This window comes from Squalius cephalus (genome assembly GCF_949319135.1).
Source record: "Squalius cephalus genome assembly, chromosome: 7".
NCBI lineage: Eukaryota > Metazoa > Chordata > Actinopteri > Cypriniformes > Leuciscidae > Squalius > Squalius cephalus.
In genome coordinates, this window is record NC_137128.1 from 6544861 (window position 1) to 6566660 (window position 21800).

The 21800-nt window shown below is 36.6% G+C and overlaps 2 protein-coding genes across 9 annotated transcripts in view; both read left to right on the forward strand.

The window, feature by feature from the left end:
* The window catches only part of LOC307161663 (NLR family CARD domain-containing protein 3-like), a 339467-nt gene that overhangs the window by 146627 nt on the left and 171040 nt on the right, over positions 1–21800 (forward strand). The window lies entirely within an intron of this gene.
* adgrl2b.1 (adhesion G protein-coupled receptor L2b, tandem duplicate 1) overlaps positions 1–21800 on the forward strand; it is a 124020-nt gene that overhangs the window by 14233 nt on the left and 87987 nt on the right. For all 8 annotated transcript variants that reach the window (XM_079876252.1, XM_079876253.1, XM_079876254.1 and 5 more), the window contains exon 2: positions 8703–8903. In XM_079876252.1, the coding sequence (XP_079732378.1) occupies positions 8828–8903 (76 nt within the window). In that variant the 5' untranslated portion in view covers positions 8703–8827. The remainder of the gene's footprint in view (positions 1–8702; positions 8904–21800) is intronic.

A 21800-nucleotide genomic window follows, 5' to 3' on the forward strand; every position in this document is an offset into this window, starting at 1 on the left:
AAATCATTATTACATATTATTTATTTATTTTTGTATAATTGTATTAATATTAGATTATTAATATTGTATTAAATTACTTTTAAATGAAATTCAGTCATTTTAATAATACATTTTAAAAATACAAGCCTGTATATATATGTATATATTTATATTTATTATATTATATTGGGGGAGGCATAGACAAAGACATCATAGATAAATACAGTATAACAAAGTTACAAAGATTAAGGTCTAACTGTAGTGTGTTCAGGTACAGACATGTAATAGTTAGGCCTAAATGTAAAATAACACTATTGTGTTCACTGTATAAATGAAATATAGCCTAGATTAATCTTTGTTAAAGCTGTGTTTAGTGGTTTAACAGTAATGACTTAGCAGCAGGTGTTTATTGGCTGCTGTCACTTTAAAACTGAGTACACAGATCCAATATACTGATACACATCGGATTTCTTTCTCAACTCTTTACGTTCACTTAAGTCAACCGACTGTGTTTACGAGAATAGAACGGGTGTTTTGACATAATCTTGTGTGTGTGTGTCCGTTCAAGCGCACGGAGATGCAAAAGACCTGAAACGCGCTTATCTTTCGGGTGTGTGTTCGGGTGTGTGTGCTCATATTTTCAGCCGTTTTTCTCTTTCGGCCAAAAATACCATTTTCAGCTGATAATTTTCTGCAGCCGAAATTTCGGTGCATCCCTAGATACTTTTTTTTTTTTTTTTAAGATAAAGCGTCCACATAGATTTTGAGTGATTTTCATAAAGGCACGTGAACACAATTGCGTATTTATCAATAGAAGACAGAATTTTCTTTGGGAACTAGGGCCGTGCCGGACTACATCTTTGTGGATGGACAACATTAGTGGTGAAGTGCTTATCATACGGCAATTTTAGCATAATTTGTCATTTTGTTATGTGCTTTTGGTTTAAATTGTTTTTATTTCAGTTTTATTTTATTTATTTATTTATTTATTTTATTTTACTCCCCTGCTGTAACTAAACAGTGCACAATTGTAAATAACATGGCTTAGTACAGTTGAAATTTCATTGACATCCATCACGACAGGTGGAGCAATGTAACGTATGAATGATGAACTGGGGCTCATGAATGGGACTGAATTTAAAGGACCACTGCAACAAGTGTCTAAACTGGACTGGTTCACGTCAGATCAGGGTTGAATGTCTGTCTTGACTAAAACCACGCTTAATACGATTTAAAACCAAATGTTATTTCAGTAGTTTATCGACAAGCCATTAATCCGGCGTAGTCAACACTGCCACTGGTGCTCCTTCAGTCCCAGTCAAACCAGCGAATCAGGGGTTTGCTTGAAAAACAACTGGTTTGAACTGAAGTGTGCAGGAGCCGTAAATAAACACTTTCCACTCGAAGTAAACATGTAGCATAATTAGTTAGTAGTATAAGATAATAATAATAATAATAATAATAATAATAATATAGCACGTACATTCCTCGACTCTGAGAATAATTAAACTCTAACAGAGCACCTGTTGTGAAACTGCATCCACTCCAGATAATTGCTTCTTAAATAATTGTGGTTTGTGAATTTAACATGACTGTAATTGGAGAAGCCCGTCAAAAAAATAAAGCAAAATGTTAATGTGCAAAATTAACGAACAAATTAAGGTTGACTGTCTACATTTATAGATCATAATCAAGTGGCCGCATGTGTTGGACACACTAATGAACATCACACTGATGTTTTGGATTAGTTACGTGCTAATGTAAAAAATCATTTTAATTTTTACATTTTTTTCGTCTTTGTGAGACTTTTTGGGTCATATCAATATTATACAGGGCTTGATGCTTTATTTTTCCCAAGAGAACATATGTGCTCCTAAGATTACATTTCAAAAGGTACATTAAAAAAAAAAAATCAATGAAATGATCAAATAATGAAAAGAGATAAGATATAAGATATATAAAGATACAGGGAGACGTTTACTAGGTTTTTCAATATTTCTGCTTATGTAATTATAAATATTTATACACACATACTGTAATAAACAGGTTATTGTGCCAATACTAGTAAAATCTTGAATAATAACGCTAATGATCTTTCTGTGACAGGGCAGCACAGACAAAAGGTACAAGAGTTTACGTGGAATTAATTTCTGAAAACAACTTATTACAATATAAACTTCATGAAGTAAACATTGTCATAATTCATCAACAGTAAATCATAAGCAATCTAGTGGCATAAATGCACGGTATTCGTTGATTACGAACTGCTTTGAAACCAGTTTGAAACGCGGATGTGTTTTACTTTGAAACGTCCAGCGCTCATTAATTGAATAAAATCATAGCCTTTTGAAGTTTAATAATCACATTAAGTCTTATTGCTATTCCTGTTTTTTCATCTCCTATCTTAAAATGCAGAATATATTTGTTATTGTGCCTTTCATTGTTGTGACTTTAAATTTCATGTTTTAGACTTTTTAAGAGGGAAGTTTTTAGTTGCACACGTTAAATACATTAACATACATTTTATATTTACATCTTATAGTTCCACGCATCTCAGTTTAGATGTTATGTCCCGGTTATGACAGAACATTGTAGCATCCGTGTTTGAAAGAGCGAGCGGTGTCCAAAAATGAAAACCACAGCTTGTCGTGTCTTTGTTTAGCTGCGTTTGAGCTTAATTTTGGATGCAGCTTTACATCTCATTTGTGCCTGCTCCGCTTGCTATGCATGCATGTATGCATTCTTTATTTTCTCCCATCTTGGGCCTGGCAATTGAAAATAAATTAACATTCCAGCTCTTTTATGCTGTCCTCCTTTAAGCCTGTCAAGAATACTTGGAGGCGAACCCTGAGAGGTCAAGCGACACTCACTAGTTGTCAATCTTCCCGGTTGACCCGCCCACCCTTTTCTCTTGCTTTTCCATTCTTTTCTGTCCCGTTCATTCAGTTCCAGCCCGTCTTAGAAACCGGGACTCTTGGGCATTCTCTCGGTGTTCTTCTTTCCAGCCTGAGACGGGAAGCTCTGGGATGAATGTCACATTCACAAACACAGCCATATTTGATCTGAAGTCCTCCTGCCTGCCACCTATTCATTTTAAGAGCATTTCTTTGATAGAAATGTCTTATTAATTTAATATGGAAAGTTAATCTAATGGCTAATGGTCCCGAACCCCAGACAGCTTGTCAGAACTGTCCTAGATTCCCAGAAACGTTGTGTTATCATGGTTTGCTGACTCAAAGGGTGTATCTTATCAGAAATTTCCAGCATCTTCGAATGCGGGGTCGAGTAACACTGAATCATTAGGTTTGCGTTGTTGGTTTGTCTGGTTTCATGTGCGGAAGTGAATTCCAGATCTCTCCCTCACGCTCAGAAAAAGGCTCAGTCAGGAATGGCGTAAAGCTCTCCAATGCTAATCGCTTAATCCTTTTATTTCAAGTCAGGACAAATCCAGTCTGAAATCTGCCAAACAAAGTGGTGTTTATGGGGATGATAACAGTTGGCTCCTGCGATTAAGCCTCCAGACATAAAGCGAGCATGTTTCTCAGCGGCGTGTGAGGGTTAGCACACACTGATGAGGGGAAGTAAAGCATGTTTAGCGGAGCGTCGCTGCACGTCTGCTGTCTGTCGGGATCAGCGGGGTGGGGGATCTTTCAGCTGGTCACGGCCGGGCATAAAAACACTCTGAACTCGTTGATTCGCTCTTTCTTTGGGATGCTTGGAATGCTAATCCCATAATGCAGTGCACTAAATGATTTTCCCACCTGATTGCTCAGTCGGAGATAAGGCTGATTAGCTTTATATGATTAAGTCTTGATTCACCTAATTTAGTGCATTAACGAGAAGTAAAACACATTCAGCCTGAACCCTCTAGTAGGGGATGCTCGATTGTTAAATCATAATCGAGATTATTTTGGCTGATACTGAAATCACTATTATTTAACACCAATATGTGTGGGCGATATGATGAAACTCTTATTTCACAAGCAATTTTAGACATCTGTGAAATTCACAATTAACAGAATAATTTTGTTACTTTAGAAAAAAACCGAATGCTAGGTTAACTTAATGTCCTGAAATAATGATCATTTCCAGAGGAAAGCAAGCTCTCAGCAGGAAGGGGCATTGGAGGAATGCAGCACAATACGGTTGAATTATGTTCATTATGTTGTTTTCATAATTAGTGGAAACCTAGTTAGGGGTGTATAATGACAAACAAATAATATCGCTATATTCTGGGATTGTGTCGATAGCGATGACCAGACTGTATTTTGTGCTGGTACTTTGGCAGCTTTAGGACTGCCGTAGACAGCTGACTCTTATAGCTTTTGGTATTCTTCATATTTTGAGAAGTGGTTAGTTCGCAGCTGTGACATTACATTTTCCAATCATTTTAAATCGATTTTTTACCTTTTATCTGCATTTTTACCTTTATAAGGGCATATATTACCTTTTTTTTCTTACCTAATTACATGTAGCCTATGCATCATTTATTATGCCAAATTATTACATTTAATCAATAAGTTGAATTAGAATAATAAGCGACTGTATGGCTGTTTCCAGTCAAATGAAACCAGTATCATCAAACTACATGTTTGCACTGCAGAGGGAACAGAAGTGCATCTGATGACATTTAGATGAGTTTACACAGACTGTTCACCGCAGCTCAGAGGGACAGCAGTGCTGCTACAAATGCAGAAATAATGTTTTATGGGTTTTTTAAAGCATTGAAATGATTTTAAAATTGGAAAGATACTTTTTAAATATGAAACTAAAACAGCCAGTAGGTGGTGGCAAGTTAATGTGCGAATCATTGAGTCATTAATCTAACCGATTAGTTCATTTCAGGATCAGGTTCATTTCACAAAGCATTATTGAGTGAGTCATTGAATCATTCATTCAACCGATTCATTCAAATGGACTGATTCATTCAGTAACACCGTTGTGTGTGTGTGTGTTGCTCAGACTCAAACCAGTTCTGGCGGGGCTTTGTTTGGAACTATTTTGGTCGGCAAAATAGAGCAAAAAAAGGCAATATTGTCTCTTCAATGTAAGTCACTTAATTGTTTATTAAACTATTGTATAAAATCAATATCGCATTTGCAATCATGCTGATATTTGGAAAGAAAGCACTATTTGTGTGATTGCTTAAATCATATGATATAAATATAGCCTAAAAGACAAATATAGGGACATGTTGACCATATTTTAGTGTCAGATTGCACATTGTTAAAACAACGAGGACGATATCGCACATCCCTACCTCTAGGTGCTTCAAAGTTTGCAGTGTTGTTATGCGGTGTTCAGTGTTCCCCTGCTAATTATTTAATAATAAATGTGCTTGGACAATATGAGTGTTTGATATATAAAACAACACACAAAAACAATTTTGTGCAATGTCAAAATGCCTGATCTTCAGTACATCTGTGAAGGAAAGAACATTTCCTATAGCTGGATTTGTGATGAAACGTAATTAAATTTAGTCTGCTTTATGCAACGTTTTGTTCCAACTCTTTCTTTGTCTTTTCAACTGCGTCCGCCGAGCAAAGGAAATGTTTTATATGTAGGTTCATTATAAAATAATCAGTGCACTTGATGGCGAGAAAGGCTTTGATGAAGCACACTTCAAAGTGCAACTTTCCACAGGATTCCCTACCGATGTGAATGCTGAGCCTGTGCATTATGGAAATGCTCTGAGGAAGATGAAAGTATTGTTTGTGTGTGTGTGTGTGTGTGTGTGTGTGTGTGTGTGCGTGCACAGGTACATGTCAGTGGAAATGAATCTGTAGACAGAGTGAGCGTGACATGTCATCTGTCTTCAACATTCGACACTGTGTGTTATAAGGACCTTGTACCTTCTGTCAGTGCAGGCAGAGCGTCTGAATATGAAATAACAGGAAAAGCAAACGCACACAAAAGAGACGATATAGAATAGTTTATCAACTGAACCTGTTGCCATAGTAATTATTATCTAGCTCACGCAGGGTCAGTGGAGGGGATATGAGAGATCTGTGTGTAATCTTCATAAACAGTGAAATGTAGATGTCTAGGTATTTGAATGCAAAGTTCGTATTCAGCTTCTCTTGAAATGCATTGTACACTGTTGTAGTCACAAATGTGTTCAGTGTAGAATTCAAATGTGTGGTGTGTGTGTGTGTGTGTGTGTGTGGTTATGATTAGCTTTATGCTGGAGTGTGTGAATCTTCACTTCCCTCACGAGTCGATTTGATTACGGGTAACCATTCGATTATAAAACAATATTTGTATTAATAACTACTATTTTAATAATCACAATAGATCCAAGTTCTTTTTGTTATTTTATCTGTTGTTATTAAAAATAAGAACAGATGCAAACAACAAACATTAGAACAAATACAATATAAGAAAGAAACAAGCAGTGAGAAATAGTACAGGTATTGAATAATCAAATGTAAAAATAATCACTGCATAGTCTTTAGTGTATTAATTACTAATAGATTGATTATTATTATTATTAAAACAACAGAAGTTATTCAGTCGAGAGCAGTGAGAGATTCCCTTTCTTTTATTAGGCTGCTGTCACTTTAAGACCACATGCACAGATCTAATGTAATGTTACACTTACACTTCAGATTTGAAAGTGTTGACGTGAAGAAAGAAATCTGTCAAGAAAACGTCAAGCAATCTGAATTCGGGATCGCGCGCTGTCTCTCTGTGCACGCTTCGGGCGTGTCGAATGATGCGGTGAGATCTTTTCCGTGGCTTATTGTTATTAACATCAAACACGTCCAGCACTTTTTTTTCTCATTCATGCATGTTTTTTCTTTTTGTATAATCCAAAACATCAGACCGACGCATGTGCTTTGCTTCCAGAGGACATGCACAACATTTTTATTAGTATATAATAAGAGTAGCCTACTTCATTTACAATAAAACAGGACATTAATATGTATGATAGCCCTATTTAATTAAAAAAAATGTAATGCATCGAGGCAGAATCGTTCATAAAAACAATTATATTCCACAGCTGTACTTCATGCTATCTTGCTACTGCGACGGCATATTTACACTGAATTATTTTTACACTGGCATATTGGATGCACCGATACCATTTTTTCATTTTACCAAAAATTCTGAGTATCGAACGATACGATCCGATCCGATCCGATCCGATACCAGCGCAGTTTTTTTTAAATCAATCTACTTAATACAGACAACTTCATTATAAAGAAAAACAACAACAACAAAAAATATATGATCTGACATAAATGCTATTATAAACTAGATTAGTGGATAATTCAGCTGTCAAATTTAGTCTAGAAAAATCACGAGTGCACAATAATTGTATAAAATCTGAACATTTTGTGAAAAAAAAGTTGAGTGGGGAACAAATTAGAGACAATAAGTGTGACACTAAATCTGGTTAAAACGTTACACATTGCTCTTTGTATTGTTGTAAAATTCATTCATGAAAAACAAGATAACAAAAAATATCAATTATTTTATATATAGCCTACTATAAAATTGAGACATTTTTTAAATGTATAGCACAGCTGTTTAATGAGGAAGCAACATATGATAGATAGGACAGAGCAAGAACGGCTATTAATAATCTTTCATTGCGTCACTGTATTATGATATGAAAGGCTCCAGTGCGGCACACAGCGCTTATGCGCATCCCGAGCGCAGAATGATGCGCTTGAAGCAACATGAGTCGCAGCGCGTCGAGTCCGCATTGAAAAGTTTAAAGCACAAAGACAATACATATTGATGCGTAGTGTCTTATACAGTATCTATCTATGCAATAGTCTATTAAGCATTTTCTTTTAAGAGTTTTAAATTTCAGTTACTGTGCGCGTGAAGAACAAATAGTGCTCTGACTTTACTCCAGTGTTGTGATCTAACAGACACCCTGTAGAAAGTAACATGATTAAGTTACAGCAATAAAGTCCAGCAAGATAAAGTTGTTTTATGCGAAACCATAGACCTTTATCTACAGATCAAGTATACTAATAGTAACATTGAATCATCTTGGAGAGAGTTTCATCGTGTTAAAATGTCACGGAATGCGACGCGCTGTTTGGATGCTGAATGAAGAATGATTGACAGCCGCAGCTGAGGGAAACGTTTATGTGAGCTTGAATTTAACGACAGAAATATTAATTTCTATCTCACGTTATACTATAATGGCTTCAGAACACTTATAATATTGTGTATTATGGTGATATATAATATATAATATTATGGTGCTTTATAATGTTTGTGTGCCTTTTGTGGGGCTTAACAATAACACTGAATGGTAAACGCACAATATCAGAATATCGGCCTTGTCTGACCGATACCCGATCCGGCAAAAATGGCAGTATCGGAGTCGATACCGATACTGAGTATCAGCGGAGAATATGAGGAAAATAATCAACATTCAAGCAGGAAAACCTGTACTAGTAGAGCCTGAAAACATATATTGGCCACCATTATTAGCAATAACATTCAAAGAATCATTGGGTTGACAGTATCAACAAGAAATATAATTAGGCGAGGTATACATTACATCAGTCTGTTATAAATGGCCTGTGCAAATCTATATCAGATTTCAGCAAAGCTTCTACAGTTTCAAAGGAAATCCGAGCTCAACATTTGTGATGTAGTGTTCAGCGTGGTATAAATTGAAATAGCTTGAAATAGCTTAGCAGTGATATGATTCCCCATTTACAACACAAATTTTTCTTTCTTCCATGTGCTTTCAGATGGAGAATGAATGGTGAAAGGTGGAGAACAGATTGCTGATGTCCACGTGACCTGCATACTGTCTAGATCTTCTTTACAAACCAAACTATTGTCCAGCATCTGGAGTTTGTCTTGAATAACCAAAATGGCTCCGTCACTGTGGAGACGTCCCCTCCTGCATGGACTTCTGTTTACCGTGATCTGTTTACAGTCTTCAGAAGGTAAGAGCATCTCTTGTTGTCTTGTGTGCAATGGTTTATGGTTCTGAGTGTAGACACTTCATCACAAAGTGACTTTTTTAGAGATGTCCGTGAACGTGGAATACTTTTCTAGCGCACTGTGTTGGTGTTAGTTTGCTAATTTACATAGTTCTGCTTTGATTCTGTGTGTTATTTGATAGTCCAGCACAGTGTTGTTGTCTATAGTGAAACTGTATAAATGTAATCCTACCATTCTTCCCCTAGTGCCGAGCACAAGCTCAGTTCAGTACCCGCTTTCAGACTAGACCTGTTGACTAGTCAACTATAATGATACTGCTGCTGGTAGCTGACATTGGAAATACTAGTCGTTTACATTGAATCTTCTTTGGACATTTATATATTTTTTTTACTGTAATGGGGAAAAAAAGTACATTTGTAAAATACGATTGTAAGAATAGAATACATCAGGTTTGATTTTGCTATACAGTATTTCTTTTTTGACCAGACAGGATGATACTCATTGCACAAAATCATTCTTAAAAAAAAGACTTTATTTTTATGCAAAACAATGTCTTATTTTTCTTTGGATTTTAAGGTGATATTAATTATTTTTCAGATTTTCGGATCGTTAGCTGCATTTCCCGATACAGTTGCTCCTTTTTCTGCCCAACATTTCCTGATTATCTCTATTATATTGTACCATATCATGCATAAAATTGGCAAAGCCAATAATGAAAAGCTTCAGAATCCAGTGTTTGTATCTGTTAGCATGGCAGTTGAGACATTCACTGGATTTGAAGATTGGACAAACTCGAGTCCGAGAGTGAAATCAGCACTGTGCGTATTGTCCAATGGACTGACTCTTCTCAGTCTCATAGTCCCATTGTTTTGGTCTTGGATAGGTTTGGTGAAGGCTGTTCGTTCCACTACCAGAAACGCCCATCTGTGAAACTCTTTGTGTTTAGTTTAGCTCTTGATAGCTCACGTCTGTTGGGTGTATGTGACACGGCTTTCATGAATTAGCTCTGCATTGCCTTGGGGAAAGTGTCCACAAACACAAAGAAGATATGAGTTATCAATCTTGCACACGGCGTCGCCTCAATACCAGTCTTCCGTTAACAAGAAAAGCTTCTCAAAACAACATGCCTTTGCCTTTCTGATCTGGATTTTGTGCCATAGTAAATAGATCGTACATTGATTCTCTAGGAATGTCTTGCTTGTCTAACCTTCAAGAAGTTGAGAGGTTTTTTCCTCCTTAAAATGCACCGCTTTGATCAGCCAACACAGTTAATTATGTTTTGATTTTAGTTTATCTTTTATAACTTTGGGAATTGGGAGATTTGTATCTGCAGGCAGCTTTTGTTTGTTTTCGTCTGTCATGCATCTCCTAGCAACAAGGCGCATATGTCTGTGTGAGTTTGTTTTGATCTGAAGTTGAACGACTTATGAAATTATGAGAAGCTTAAAAAATAGCTAACTTTTACAATTTTTTCACACCATTAACCCCCAGCTGAGGGCTCGTTTGATTTATCTGTTGAGTACTCAAGTAGACAAAATGGTGCAATTAAAAGTTGGTGCAATTATTCTGTCATCATTTACTCACCCTCAAGTTGCTCCAAACCTGTATGAATTTTTTTCTCCTGCTGAACACAAAAGAAGATATTTTTGGAGAATATGGGTAACCAAACCGTTGACGGGTCCCATTGACTTCTATAGTATTGGGAAAAAATAGGGTTGCTCGATGTATCAGCCACCGTATCGGCTGATATATATGTTCGTTTTTGATGTTATTGTTATCATCCCGATAAGAAAATTTGGCCGATATATTAAAGCCGATAAATAATGTATTATTTCCTCCAGCTGAGACACTTCAGATGCACTGTTCAACATGATGGGTTTAAATAGCTTGAAATCACTTCAAAAAAGTAAATACAGTTCAGTGCAAGTCTGTCATATAGGCTACATAGAATTATTATGAAAACATCCTTATAATTGTGTGCTTGGGATGTGGCTTTTAATGGTGCGACTTTTGTTTTTGTAATCAGGCTCTCAAAATAATATAAAAAATTGGATTTAGATTTATGGGCCAATATATCGATTATCGGCTTTCAAATATAAAGAATTATCGGTTATCGGTATCGGCCAAAATTTTCATAACGGTGCATCCCTAGAAAAAAATACTATGGAAGTCAATGGCTAACGCCAACTGTTTGGTTACTCATATTCTTCAAAATATCATCTTTTGTGTTCAGCAGAAGAAAGAAACCCATACAGGTTAGTGGGAGAGTATCCCTTTAAATGCACCCCAAGCATGCTTTTATTTTATTCTTCACTATAATGCTGAAGGGAATGAGTTCATTTTATTTAACAATGGTTTGTTCCAGTTATTAGGGGTGGGAAAATGTGTATTTAAGCCAGTTGTCTCTTGAAGGGAAAGAGCACTACTAGTGAACGGATTGCGTTTTGAGTGGAAAGAAACAAGGTGACTGCCAGAGAGGGCTAAAATAGTCGCTTTTAATACACTCTCTACAGTGTCTGACATTGTTCCATTTCATCTTGAATTATTAGGGATCATTTTAAAAGTTTGCGCATAATTTGGTGTACTTATCAAACTGACTAATCGAACTACAGTAAGCCTGAACAATTAGTTTTAAAGCCTTCTCATTTCCTGGAACACGTCCAGTAATTGTAAATTCTACCTCTGTGTTATGAAGAGCCTTATTATAGATTACTTCTGTAATCCTTTGGGGATTATGAGTATATGCTTCATTATGAATCAGCTCCCTGCTGGAAAAACCCGCTTTACATGTGATCGCCTGTGATGCAAGGTCAGCTGGCCTATTAATATAGATTTGAGCTGTACATTAATCAGGATTACTTGAGATTAATCACACCTAACAATTCACTTTTTACCCATAAGATTCAATATGCATTGAATATCCAAGTTAAGTATTAATATGAATTTTTTTCAATTTCTGAGGTGGTTTTTGTTGACCATTTATTAACTTATTTAGAACATGATAAAAGCTCATAGCTTTTAATCTAAATACATTTTACAATTATCACAAACCCATTGCAAAAATAGTTAGTGTTGCCTTTTTTTAGAGCCAAATAACATCATATGTCATTTCTCTCTCTCCAAACAGAGCCTATTTGAAGCAGTAATTTTATTGCTAAATAAGTAATAGGCACTAAATAAAAGCACTTAGTATTATTATTTTTATGAGGACTGATCGACTCAATACGGCATCATTATTGAAGGCATGGATACTTCTACATCTGCTTTCAGAGCAGTGATTCTTTGTCCATGGAAGCAAAGATTGGTTTCGGTTGATTTTGTGGCTGAACGAACCTTCATTTGAGGTTGAGGCCAGTGTTGGTCTGGTTTTTATCTGTGCGCACGACAGCTGGAGGGAAAGATCAAGAACTGAGTTCCAGCAAACCACGGCTGGACTTCAAACCCTACAAGCCCTCCTCCCTGGACAATGCATTATATCACTGTACGCTTGAGCAAAACCCTTCCCTGGTTTATGAGGCCCGAATCATTGCACACAGCCTGTAGCCATTCTCTGGCAGTCCTGAGGGGAAAAGAGGCCTGCCATGTTTTATAGTCCAATACGACAGACCAGTGTCTCCAGCAACGACACACTGGCTTCTAAACTGACAAACTTAACAATTGAAAAAATTACAGAAATGCTTGAAGTGCTCCAGATCATTGGGTGCCTAATACGCTTTTAACAGTGAGAATGCTTAAATATCTGGACTAAATGGGTTTATCTTGAATCTTCGCAAGTAAAAATCCGTTTTCAGGTTAAAACCAACCAAGGTTGAAGCAATGTCGCATAACATGCAAGGACATGTTTATGTCATTTAGATTGTGAGAGTTTCTTCACATTATTCATGAGAGGAAATGCTTCATCTAATCTCCTCTCTGCATCAAGCATGAGGTCAGATCACAGACGACTGTAGTTTCAGCTCCGCTCATTCACCTCTGTGCTCATAACACAATACATATTCACTGAATGCAATTTGCAAATATAATCTAAACATGCTGGCTTAAAAACAACCCAACTTGCATCTTTTTGGGGGCAAACTCAGGGAACCAATAGGTTGGGGATAAATGTTCAACAGTTGTTTAAAAATTATAATACAGCTGGGTAAAAACGAATCAAAAATAGCTAGAAATAGACAAAAATGGGCAAAAGTAAAAACAACGGACATAAATGTTAAAGCAAATCAACAGTTATGCAATGCAATGCAAAATATTACATTCAAGACCAAATTTGTGACCCTGGACCACATGGAAGCTGAATAAATATGCTTTCAATTGATGCATGGTTTGTTAGGAAAGGACAATATTTGGTTGAGATACAACTATTGAAAATCTGGAATCTGAGGGAGCAAAAAAATCATAACATTGAGAAAATGTCCTGTAAAGTTGTTCATTTATGTTGGTGATTGTGCTGCATTCACTCATAAAAATAAATGTTTTATATATTTACAGTAGGAAATTTACAAAATATCTTCATGGAACATGATCTTTACTTAATATCCTAATGATTTTTGGCATAAAAGAAAATGTATAATTTTGACCCATACAATGTATTGTTGGCTATTGCCTCAAATATACCCGTGCGACATGTGACTGGGTTTTGGGATCCAGGGTCACATTTGTCCTCTGAAAACAGTCCCAATATCAAATCTTATTAGATTTTTTTTTTTTTTTCATGATAGTTGAAAAGTATTATGTCTTTAAATGATAAAACAGAAAAGATGCTTGACCGTTTGTTGTCAAAAGGTGATATATTAAAACTACAGCCACTGGTTTCTCTGGCTGGATCGTAATGTCGATTCATCCCTGTGTAACAGGTCTGTTGTGGATCAGTCACAGTCTGGAACGCCGCTCTGTCTGTCAGGGTTTCATTTTGCCCTTCAGTTCCTTCAGAAGCGCTACTGCACACATTGTTCATATTACTGTCATTTCCAGTGGTGGACTGTGTCTTTACTTTGTTTCTGTACTTCACTGCAAATTTGAAATACTATTCTGAGTATTTTTCTTTTGGAAAACTTTAACTACATTCCAAAGTATGATACTTTTTATTCCACAAAAAAGTCCCCTGTGGTGAAAATCCAGCTTTTAATGTTGTTTATGTGTCTATGTGGTGTTTTTAATATGCTTTAAGACAAACCATGTGTAAATTCATAAGTCGACAGCATTGCTGAGTATTTCCTCCTTAAAACTGCAGTGAACCAAAGACAGTCTCAAAAACACGCTTTGAAATCGCTGGTGTTTCTGACGTCACAAACTACCTTGTAACCAATCAGATCAACGTGTGATCGTCAACCAGTGGATCTCTGAGCTGAGTGAGTGAGTGGAGGCGGGGCTCATTTGCATATTCATAGACCTGCGTATACTAAATGAGGCAAGGGTGTCGAGTTACATTCAAGATATTTTAAGGCATGAATAATTTTTTTTTTCAAGGAAAAACGTTTAAATGTAATTTTGGTGATCAAAGATGAGTTTTAAGGGATACAATTGACTACAGGGGGACTTCAAAAATATGTTACCCGTTTTTTCAAACTGCTGCTGATTAATTTTTTTTACTGAACCCGTTGAATTAGTTCACAATTGCGAATTGAACTGATATGTCAACAACTCCCTGATTCATTTCTCTGGTCAAAGCGAGTCTCCAGTGAACATCCGGCTCTCAAGTGTCCATGCAACTGATGCTAATGCCAAATTTTAGCGTTGACTATTGTAAATTCAAATCATATTTAGGTCATAGCTGTCAGTTGTTTGTGAACTGAATCTGCTTTTAATGCAGTGTCTGAAATATTTTAATGTTCAGCACACAAAAACATTTGTGTCACTATCTGTATGGATTTGTCCACTGGTACCCGAGCGCTTCACATCGCGAGTGAGCTCCTGAGAAAGACTCCTACTACATACACACTGCTGATGTGATGCAAACGTCAACATGTCATGGTTTACAAACAATGCACTATGGTAAAAGTGCTTTAAGTTCATAACATAGCATTGTGCAAGGAATAAGTCTTTATCAATCATTAATCTGCCCCTATAATCATATTTTGTGTGAAAATGACTAAAAGTTGTTGGTGTTTAATTGCCTCTAATGTTCATTCCAGCTGGAAAGTATTTTGCAGAAATGTAGGTATGGCGTGTTTTTCCAACGAGCCTTGGTTGAAATATAAATAACACGATTTAAAATAACACGTTATAACCTCGTTCATCTCTCCTCGCTGCTGTAGCGGTTTCAAATGTTATAACTAGTATGTTTGTGTAGCATTTTCCCCCTTTATATTAACACGTTATGTGCCACGTGGCATCTGATATTTTAAATACTAATAATGCATAATGTCACACTGAGCTCTAACCTATTTAAGCTCTATCTTATCTGTGTGACTGGCACATTAAACCCCTCGCTCCTCTAATATATATATGTTTTTGAGCAAGAGTTGGGGAAAATACTAAAATATAAATGGGAAAGAATACATTTTAAGAAAGGATCTCAAACAACTCCCTCTGTGCCACTGGTCAACCTGCAACAGTGTTGGAGTGGTTTTCTTTGTTATGGTTTTATTAATAATTTTGAATTGGCTTTTATTTGTATCATTTAAGGCTTCCTGTTAATTTTAGTTATGTACTGTTTGTCATTTTTATTTTAACATTGCTATTTAGGTTTAATTTATTTTTATTGCAGTTCTATTTTTTTTATTTATTTTCAGTTAATAATTTTAGTGTTCCAGCTTAAACTTATTTTTGCCAAGGCAACATTTCTAATTTTCATTTATTTAAAAAAAAAAAAAAATCTACTATAATTATTATTATTATTATTTATTTATTTTTGTTTAAGATTTATTTCAATGAACAGAAATGTTATTAATAGTTTCATTGTTAGTTAATGATAATAACCCTGACCTCCAGCACTGATATTCGTGACCCAAACCATGTTGTGAGTCACTGTGTTGGGCTTTTCTGGATGTTTCTTTGTTTTTTGTTTTCAAGGCTTCCTCGAACAACAGCAGAATTTAGTGTTCAAAGTGTTTGGAAGAAACCAGCCTTAAAAAGACCCCCCACCCCACCCCCCCACCCCAATCCATCCAAATTCCTTTTGTAAAATACAGTACAATACAGTAAGCCCTGTATATTGGATTACAGGCACTTAAGAGCAGTTTGCACATTTCCCTTTTCTCCTGAAGACTCTTGGCGGCCAGTAATAAGGGAACAAAATCACAAAAAAAGACAAGTAGGCTGGAGAAGTTCCTGCTGGGTCTACTGTGAGACTCCTCAAACTTTTCTAAAGATGACACCACCCGTTCCCCCCCTCCACCCGCTTCCCCTCGGAGGAATCCCCCGTGGAGCCCGGAGTCTGGGACACAATGGGGGCTGGTCGAGGGGGAGTGTGTTGGATTTGCATGCAGCTGTTTGCTGTTCCTAAAGCTACAAAGGCCAATACTATTTGCATTAATAGAGGTTGACAGGCAGCGGCCAGCGCAGGAATCCTGCTGGAACCAGCCCTCACACTCGCGCGCATTGGGTTTCTGCCCATATGGGCACTGGGCTGGGATCTTTCCTTGAGGAAAGCTGGAATGGATTGAAAATGTTAACAAAAAACGGTCTAGGCATTTGGATGAGTTGCACATGCCAGTGTTAGTTTTTTACTGGTTTAGTCTAGATAACTGGAGTGACGTGTTTGACATGTCCTGTTTTAGTTATCTATTACCATGAAATCTCTGAATTAAAAGTATCTTATGGTTGAGTTTTTAAATGGCGATAGTCTGAGGTATAGTGTGACGTTAATTTTCAAGGATGTTGATGGACGTGATGCAACCAAAAATATTAGGGTGAAATCACTGACCAAAACAGTGACGTTTAATTTAAGCACTTCTCCAATGCTGTTTTGATCTGTCAATAGCTGTGTTTCCATTACAGATCTGCGCACAACTTTTGCGATATTTTCTAAATGTCGATAAAAAACGATTGTGAAATGACGGCGTTTCCATCAACCGATGTTATTCGACAAAAACGTCTCGCGATAATCATTTAAAAAAATCACAGCGACGGATGTTGGTGGGTTTACGTATATCCCAGCCACCGCACTAGCCATTATGTTTATTGGAAGGAGACGTAGGCGTGTATCCAAGCATTAATGGCGAGGAAAGATCTTTATACTGGGAGTGGCTCATATGAGGAGTTTCTGGTGTTTCTCCCTCATATCTGCTTCAAGATCTTGATATAAATTGTGGCATTTCTTTGTTGTTTAGAATCCAGTATTTCCTGCAGTTCTTGTACTTTATGAGTTTAATAAAGTCTCGTCTTCTGTCCAAACACACCGCGTCATCTTTAAAGAGTGATCGACTGTTAAGTACGTCAGGTGACCTGTAAATGCCCAAAAACTGTTTCCATTGCAGTTTTGACTGAAAAATTGACTGAAACACCACCTCAGGCGAGCGTAAAAACTTTTTTGCGGTGTATGGGAGCTTTTGTGAAATTGCTGTGTTTCCATTGACCATATTTTCAATTAGGGCTGGTTAGGGTTCACTAGGGCTAGTTATCGTTCAAACATTTTCAATACCGATACCGTGACTTCGATATCGATTCCTGAACAATACTTTTTTCGATAGCAATAATGAACAGATTGTGTTATCACAGAGGCTGTAACATTAATGTGAAGAGGGACATAAAACAAGAAAGCTAAACTGTTAATGCAGACAACCTTAAGGATAAGCTAATTTTACAAGATACCTAGTTTAGTGTCACTTAATTCTGTTTTTCCCATTAAAATTTTTCTGGATTCCATTTTTTTCTTTTCTTTTTTTTCTTTTTCTGAATGGAATTAATCAAAAAGCATGAGTAATTAATTGAAATCATGAAACTTCAATTTAACAGCAATTTGTTAAGTTTAACAAAAATGACATTTTTAATTGCATGCCATTTAGCAACACAAGCCATCCAGCATTTATTAATATGATATTGTAATATCGATCTAGCTCACTGCAGTGTGCCACAAGTGTCTCATAGCAGCCGTGTCTCGCGCTCGTCTCTCATTAGCAATCGCTCCTGCTCTGCTTCATACTACAGTAATGTTAATAATCTCATCCATGTATATTATTCCTGCCCGAGTCCCGTCGGATTCTTCTCCACCGGCTGTGAGGTGAAGACAACAATTCCCGGCGTCATCAAGCTACGCCTTTGTTTTGAATAGGCGACCTCTAGTGGCGGAAAACTACATATCGTGCCTTTAATTGATTATTAAATAAAGTATATTTTCAGTTTTAGTTTATTGGCGAAATGCAAACTTTAATTTTGGACTCTGTGTTTTAATTTTAGTGCATCACTTGTTGATAGATTTGCATATAATTGAGATTGGTCCAGCAGAAAATGTGGTTGTGCAAAAGCACGGTAAAACTGGCGAGCGGTGACTCGAGCCCCACAGCAGAATCCAGGAGGACACGCAAGAAAATTACTTTTCCAGCCGCGGACCAGAATTCCTGATAAAATTCCGTGTCAGAAAGAAGAATGAGATCACAGCCAATTGCAATCCAGGTGGAACTGTTGCCATGGCAACACAATCGAGCATTCCGTGTGATGATGTATCGTTTATGGCTCAGGGTTCCCCGTTAACATGATTTAGCTGAGCGACGGGCTGAGATAAAGAAGCACATGCGTTGGCAGGCTTGTTGTTGCTTCTCTTCTCTCTCTCTTCCCAGCTCAGATGTAAATCTGGACTGCTGTTGGCAGTTCTTTGCCGAGACAAAGGTGAGTTTGAAAAACTTGGAAATAAATAGTTCCTCTAGAGAGCCGGTAGGAAGGACAACATATTTCAGACTTGAACATAAAGCAGGCTTGACTTACGAAAAGCAAAATTGAAACTCTGCTTACTTTGCACTATTCATATATGCATGTTTTTCCGAAGAACAACAAAAGCTCTTTATCAAAAAGTAGCTTTCTCCTCATCTGAAAGGACATATGCGGATGCGATCGAGGCCAAGTGAGCTGGCATTCAAATCCCGAAGGACACCCATTCTTGCCCTACATCATTTTCATATGTCGTTGTCATTTAGCAGATCAAGCCCTGTTAAAGGCGCTCAGGCCAACGGGTCAGTCAGCCTGGGAACGGCTCTTATGTTTGCTCTGCATCTGATACTGGATATAAGAAAGGAATTTAACAGAGAAAATGATGCGCAGCCGTAAATGCTTTGCTGTCTTTGACAAACACCAACAGGTTCTCTTGAAAGTGCCAGGTGAAACATCTCATGCATGTTTTTATAATATTTACAGTTGTGCGAGTATTGGTTCTTCCTAAAGCAGAGTATAGTAGGATTTGTGGCGTTAGTGGCCCTAATGTTTGCGGTTCTCGATGGCTTCGTGAAGGGTATATTACTGTTTTTTTAATGGAATATCACACAGTTTTGTCCATGTTTTAATTTAAACAGTTAATCTCTGTTGTGCAGCACATTTTTGGTCAAAAGTTAATTTGATTACATTTGTTAAAAGCTTAATTAAATTGTTAACTTTTTTATGCATTTGATTACCGTTTTTTTTTTTTTTTTTTATATATATATATATATATATAATAAATTTGTATTAAATCATAAAATACAATCCAGAACATTTTTAACAGTCAACAGAACTTCTGGAAAAGTAAAACACATCTTATAGGAAACTGTTATTGTTAAAATAATTATAAATTGCTAACATTATATGAATTCAAATGGATTAAACCATTAAAACTTTGGGGGAAAATTAACTTTAATGGGCCTTACAGCACAAGACTCTTTATTATTGTGTTTTACTGAGAGTGTGTTCTGTAAAAATGTAACGTTACTATAATAATGTTAAAGTCCCCCTGTGGTGAAAATCCAGCTTTTAATGTTGTTTATGTGTCTATCTGGTGTTTTTAATCTGCTTTAAGACAAAGCATGTGTAGATTCATAAGTCGACAGCATTGCTGAGTATTTCCTCCTTAAAACTGCAGTGAACCAAAGACAGTCTCAAAAACACGCTTTGAAATCGCTGGTGTTTCTGAAGTCACAAACTACCTTGTAACCAATCAGATCAACGTGTGATCGTCAACCAGTGGATCTCTGAGCTGAGTGAGTGAGTGGAGGCGGGGCTCATTTTATTATTCATAGAACCACGCATACTAAATGAGGCAAGGGTGTCGAGTTACATTCAAGATATTTCAAGGCATGAAGACATTTTTGCCAAGGAAAAAACATTTTAAATATGTAATTTTGGTGATCAAAGATGAGTTTTAAGGCATAAAATGATTGACTACAGAGGGAGTTTAAATAAAGCAGATCCAACAGAACTTGCTGCATTTACTTCGGTTCAAAGGCAGTGTAAAGACTGAACTAAGGGAGTTTAAGTGCATGACTGAGCCGTGAGCGCATGGCATTATGGGAAAGTGTCATGTTTTTCCCCCTTCATGAAAGCAACAGTCTGAGCAAGACTAACAAGAGATCAGCAAGTGTTTCTGTCATCATTGAGTTTAGTCATGTTGTAATATATCTCTCACTGTGATATCACAAGCAAGCTCATGTGCTCCAGGTTTATTTTTAAAAAGGGTTAGTAAAAAAAAATATTCTGAGGATGCACATGAAATTGTTCAAGATGCAAATAAACTTATAACTCTGCAATTGTTTAATCAAGAAATTGATTGTCTGGCAAATCACAGAAAATGGATTCCAACAGCCAATGAAATTATAGCAACTGATAATTATCGGTCCCATTAGCCAAACACAGTGAATTTACATTTGTCCACATCATGTAGCTTCTGTATCCAGATCTGTTTTCCCCACACAATATTTTAATTACAACTGCACAAATCATAAAACAAATAATTCGGCATTATGTTTGGATGTACTCCGGCTGTGTAAAAGTCTTGTATGTGCAGTGTTTTCAGCGTTGAGCATTAATACTCAGTGAATGTCCACAATGAAGGAACTCTGAGCAGACGAGTGTGGAGAAACAGAAACCCTGGAGCGGATCTGGAGCAGCTCACACAGGACTCGGACTCTGTTCTCACACTCCACACGGCGGGATTTATGTTCTCGCACACTCTCCTCTCCGTTTTCCCAGAGAGGATATGCAGTGAAAGCTTTGAGTTCTTTCATTTGAAGTGTTTCTGGTGGGTGTTCAAGGTTTTACTTTAGATTTGAAGAATATGAGTGTGTGATGGGATGAATGCTGCATACGGCACATTGACTTTTTATACAACATAATTCAATGGGACATTAGTGAATGCATTATGACCAGCACAGAAATCATGTATAATCTAGAAACCCTAATGGAAAAATATAAGTTTTTAAAAAAGTTTGATTTAGCAAATCATTCCTAAGATATAAACCAATAACATTTTGGTAGATGCTATTTACCCTGTGTAAATAAATAGTTGTTAGATGCTATTGTATTTATACATAGTGACCAATACTATTTGCTGCTCAGTGTATTGTAGCATATTATATTAAACTGTATGCAATAACTACATATTCATTGTATATGACAATATTTATTAAAATCATAAATGCATGCTTCCTTATTAGGACATTAGTTTTCCCTGTCCCAAAAAACCCTCTCCTACACCAACCCCAAAGCCTACCCGATATAAACACTTTATTCCTACTATTAAATACCCGTTAAGAACTTTATTTCAACTTTATTTCTTAACTTTTATTTGAAATAAACACTTCTCTGAGCTGATATGCGATGGGAAAGGGAGAAGAACGGTCTTATCAACCACACAGCATCATTATCATTTTTATGTTACAAATATTCAACTTATTACAGAAGTACTGGTATAAAAGTTTATAGTTCGGATATAAACGCTGATGTTTACAGTAGTGATCAAAATAGAGTAAATCACATTTTAAAAGTAACTTGACGTTTCAAAT